The 4,664-nt window shown below is 42.4% G+C and overlaps 1 protein-coding gene across 1 annotated transcript; it reads left to right on the forward strand.

Moving 5' to 3' along the window:
• The first annotated feature begins 551 nt into the window (after positions 1-551).
• LOC127683038 (TD and POZ domain-containing protein 2-like) lies at positions 552-1,622 on the forward strand. The gene has a single exon (XM_052179890.1). The coding sequence runs from the start codon at positions 552-554 to the stop codon at positions 1,620-1,622; it is 1,071 nt and encodes a 356-aa protein (XP_052035850.1).
• The last annotated feature ends 3,042 nt before the right edge of the window (positions 1,623-4,664 follow it).

A 4,664-nucleotide genomic window follows, 5' to 3' on the forward strand; every position in this document is an offset into this window, starting at 1 on the left:
AGACTTGAAGACACACCCTTAATAGGGCCACGCCTTCTATTGAAGGCCTATATAAGCATATGAAGAAGGAGACTTTGTGTCTTTGCCTGCCTGCTCTCATCTTACTAGCAAGCCCATTTCTTCACTGGCATTAGACTCTACTTCAGAATACCAGCATATACTGAAGAAAACCTGAGACTTCAAACCTCGTGGACTAAGTAAGTACTGACTGTAGTCATTGTTATATTAGTTGAATTTATGTTATTCTCATATATCCTCTTTCTATTTATATAAAGGAATTAATTCTGTATGTTCAATAAACACACGCACATATACACTCAGAGAGAGAGAGAAAGAGAGAGAGAAGACAGAGAGGGGGCAAGAGAGACACAGAGAAACAGAGACAGTTACACAGAGACAGAGAGAGAAAAACAGCACAGAGTAAGAATTTAGGAGAAATCTAAAATAAAATCTAAAGAGTATATATAATTGTATGCATCAGGATGAAGAGTCAATAAATGCTAGTTCTTCTTTTCAGATCAACGTTAACCTCCAAACAACCTCCAACAGAAATGTCAGGGGACATGGAAGCCAAGAGCTGGGGCTCCACACAGATCAGTGTAAAAAACATCTGCTATGAGTGGACCATTAGCAACTTCTCATTTTGCATGGATGGAATTCAGAAAGAGATTAGAAGCCCAGAGTTCTCATTAGAGGCCAATGAGGAAGCGACATGGTGTTTGACAGTATACCCAAATGGAGTTGATGAAGAAAGCAAAGATTACCTGTCAGTTGGCCTGGGATTGCTCAGCTGTCCCGTGTGCCCAGTTTGGGCAAAGTTTGAGTTCTGGGTCATAAATTCCCAAGGAGAGAAATGTCAAAGTAGGAAGAACCCCAGTGTTGTAAGCTTTTGGCAAGACCAACACAGGGGATTCAAAGAGTTCATCCTTCGAGATTTCCTCCTCTCCCATCAGCATTTACTTCTCCCTGAAGACCAGCTCACCATCTGCTGCAAGGTGAGCATAGCGGGAGCCATCTTTAGCGTGCCTGGACAGAACATGACACCTGCAATCAAGGATCCAAGGCATGTGTTGGCAGATGACCTAGGGAAGCTTTGGGAGAATTCCATCTTCACAGACTGCTCCCTATTGGTAGGTGGCCATGAATTCCGGGCTCACAAGGCCATCCTAGCAGCTCGCTCTCCAGTTTTCAGAGCCATGTTTGAACATGAAATGCAGGAGAGACTAAAAAACCTCGTTGAGATTCATGACTTGGATCCCCAAGTCTTCCAGGAGATGATGGGTTTCATCTACACAGGGAAGGCACCAAACCTCAAAAGCTACTCCATGGCCGCTGGTGTGCTGGCAGCTGCTGACAGGTATGGCCTGGAGGGCTTGAAGGCCATGTGTGAGGATGCCCTCTGCAGGATCCTCTCTGTGGAGAATGCTGCATACACTCTCATCCTGGCTGACCTCCACAGCACACAGTGGCTGAAGACTCAGGCCCTGGATTTCATTACAGATTTTGCCTATGAGGTCTCTAAGACCTCAGGTTGGAAGTCATTGGTGGAGTCACATCCCCCCTTGGTGGCTGAAGCCTTCTGCTCCCTGGCTTCTTCACAGTGTCCTTCTTTGGAGCCATGACTTAAATGCCTAAAGTGATCTCAGAAGATGGACAGCTGTGACCTGTACCTCTTCTGCAACAGCAACAACCAGCTTTTTTACCAATGACTTCTGCTTAGACAATGGTATTGAGGGAGCATTTGCACTTTATCAGGGGAATGGCAGCATGGTGGCTCAGGATTTAAAACACCTGCAATATATTATACATACTGAAATGGTAGGTGTGCAATAGGCAGCACTGCAGTCTGGGACACTCTACATGACATCTATGATGTTAATGTTCCTGTTTGAATTTGTCTGATTTTTGGAAACTGAGATTCAATTTAGAGTGGGTCCTAGGCAGAGAACAACTGTGTTTCTTTGGAGAAACACTTCTGCCTTGGACTAAACAGAAGAGATGACTGTGGCCATTGGCAAGGAGAAATCAAGCATGATTGCTTCCTCATCAGACAAGGAAAGACAATGAAGAGTTTCTGTTTAAACATTCAAGGTTCAGGGAACTCGGCTTCAAAAGCAATTACTGCTCTCTCAGAGAACTCTAGCTAAGTTCGCAGCACACATAGGAGAGTTTTCCACAACCTGAAACTGGTGAATCAGAGGATCTGAGGCCCTCCTCTTGTCTCCATGGCCACAAAGAACTCTGTAGACAAAACCTTAACCAAATAAAATACAAGATGAAAAAAACTTTTGAAATCAGTCTGTGGTTTCCAGAGATGTTTATTTCAGAGAAGTAACATGTAGTCCAAGCAACCTAGCTCAGCTGTGGATGTTTGAACAGAGCCCTCACTCTCCTACCAATATTAGAAACCCTTGGTCTTTTTCCTTGGAATTTAATGTTGGAAAATGAGAACTCCACCCTCATGCTCTTTTTTTTGTTTTTCATGTACTTCTTCAATTTTACCAGAAAATATAACTCCACTTTCAATCAACATAGAAATATTTTTTATTCGAAATATTTTTTATTTACATTTCAAATGATTTCCTCTTTTCTATCCCCCCACTCCCTGAAAGTCCCATAAGCCCCCTTCTCTTCCCCCTGTCTTCCCACCCACCCCTTCCCACTTCCCCGGTCTGGTTTTGCCAAATAGTGCTTCATTGAGTCTTTCCAAACCAAGGGGCCACTCCTCCTTTATTCTTGTACCTCATTTGATGTGTGGATTATGTTTTGGGTATTCCAATTTTCTAGGTTAATATCCACTTATTAGTGAGTGCATACCATGATTCACCTTTTGAGTCTGGGTTACCTCACTTAGTATGATGTTCTCTAGCTCCATCCAGGAATGGGCATGCTATTGAGATGTGAGCAGGAAGCTAAAGAAAAAAAGCTTCCTTCTTCTTAATGCTTATTGTGGGGCTCCAGTAGAAGGTGTGGCCTAGTTAAGGGAGTGTCTTCTAGTCTGAAGATCTGGATTAAGGGTATGTGTTTTTCTGCCTCAAGACTCAGACTAAAGGTATATGTTTTTCTCAGATTAAATGTATATGTTTTTCGACCAGAAGAATCTGTATTAGAACTGGATCTATATATTTCAACTTAAGAAAAAAAATTAGCTGGGCACTGCTGGCACATGCCTTTAATCCCAGCACTTAGGAGGCAGAGGCAGGCAGATTTCTGAGTTCGAGGCCAGCCTGGTTTACAAAGTGAGTTCCAGGACAGCCAGGGCTACACAGAGAAACCCTGTCTTGAAAAAAGCCAAAAAAAAAAAAAAAAAAAAAAAAAAGGAAAAGGCATGCCTTCTACTTTTGGATGTCCACAATAAGTGCAGACTAGAAGAATAACCATCACCAAATAATATACTTTGCTTATTTGGGACAATCTTGCATAAATAAAGAGATCATGTAAATCTCTGCACAGATACTATTTACACATGCACTGGTCTTACAGATTGCTACCATAAACATGATCAGGGAAGGGGTGCTTTCCTTAACTGCTCAGGAGTCTGAGTGTTCACAAAATGTAAGGCATTTGGAAGAGCTCCTGTATGGTGGGCAGGATCAGAGCCCCAAACCTCTGAAGATGGCTCTATACTTTCCTGTGTTTTATTCCATTTAGACTTTGTACTTCCCCTCAGGGTCTTCAGGGCCCCCTTACCTCCTTCCTCTGAAACTATCTGTTTTAGGCACCTCCTGCAGTCTTCTGGTTTTTCCTTGACTGCCAACAGACTTTTTGATGAGTCTGGAGTCTGTTGCTTCTGGCCACTTAACTTTTTTCTCTTTTGTAGTCTTCTTTTATTAAATACTCTCTCTGCCACTATCACTAAATCTCTCAAACACATTTCCCTAACCTCTAAACCCTCTGCAGGTTTGTTTTTAATATGCTGCCTAATTAATAAAAGCTAGATCAACAGCTGTCTTTGCTTCTGCTTTCTGTGGGGTGTGTATTAATTACAAAATCCACATTATTCATTGATACAATTTAGCTAACAAGAATAGTTATCCAGGATCAGAAACTTGAACACCAAAAAGTAAGACTAGAGAATGCAGATATTCCTGATGCATGGTCAAATCTTTGAAGTTCAGACTCCATTTTTAAAAATCTGTTCAAATTAACATCCTGGCACCTAGCATTAGTTTCCAAGTTGCCCCTCAACAAAACCTAAGCCTAGCTTCACTCTCTAAGCCAATCTCCAATAAGACCAGCATCTTCAATTTACACCCTCAACAAGACCAGGTTATTCCACCAACACACCTGTACCCCCAGATTACAAAACCATCCCCTGCCTAATGACCACCAATGCAGAGGGGAACAGAAGTTAAGTTTATGTTAGCCAGGTGGTGGTGGAGCACGCCTTTAATCCCAGCACTTGTGAGGAGGAGGCAAGCGGATTTCTGAGTTTGAGGCCAGCCTGGTCTACAAAGTGAGTTCCAGGACATCCAGGACTACGCAGAGAAACCCTGTCTTGGAGGAACAGGGAGAGGGAATAGGGCTTATAAGACTTGCGGGGAGTGTGGACCCAGAAAAGGGGAAATAATTTGAAATGTAAATAAAGAATACATCAAATAAAAAAAGAAAGAAAAAATAACTCCCCAAAAGATCAACTCTGAAGCTAAAGAGGTGCCCTGAAA

The sequence above is a fragment of the Apodemus sylvaticus genome, chromosome 4, assembly GCF_947179515.1.
Source record: "Apodemus sylvaticus chromosome 4, mApoSyl1.1, whole genome shotgun sequence".
NCBI lineage: Eukaryota > Metazoa > Chordata > Mammalia > Rodentia > Muridae > Apodemus > Apodemus sylvaticus.

Bases quoted from the DNA above. Each gene is read 5' to 3' on its own strand.
- LOC127683038 (XM_052179890.1), top strand. From the start codon at position 552: ATGTCAGGGGACATGGAAGCCAAGAGCTGGGGCTCCACACAGATCAGT.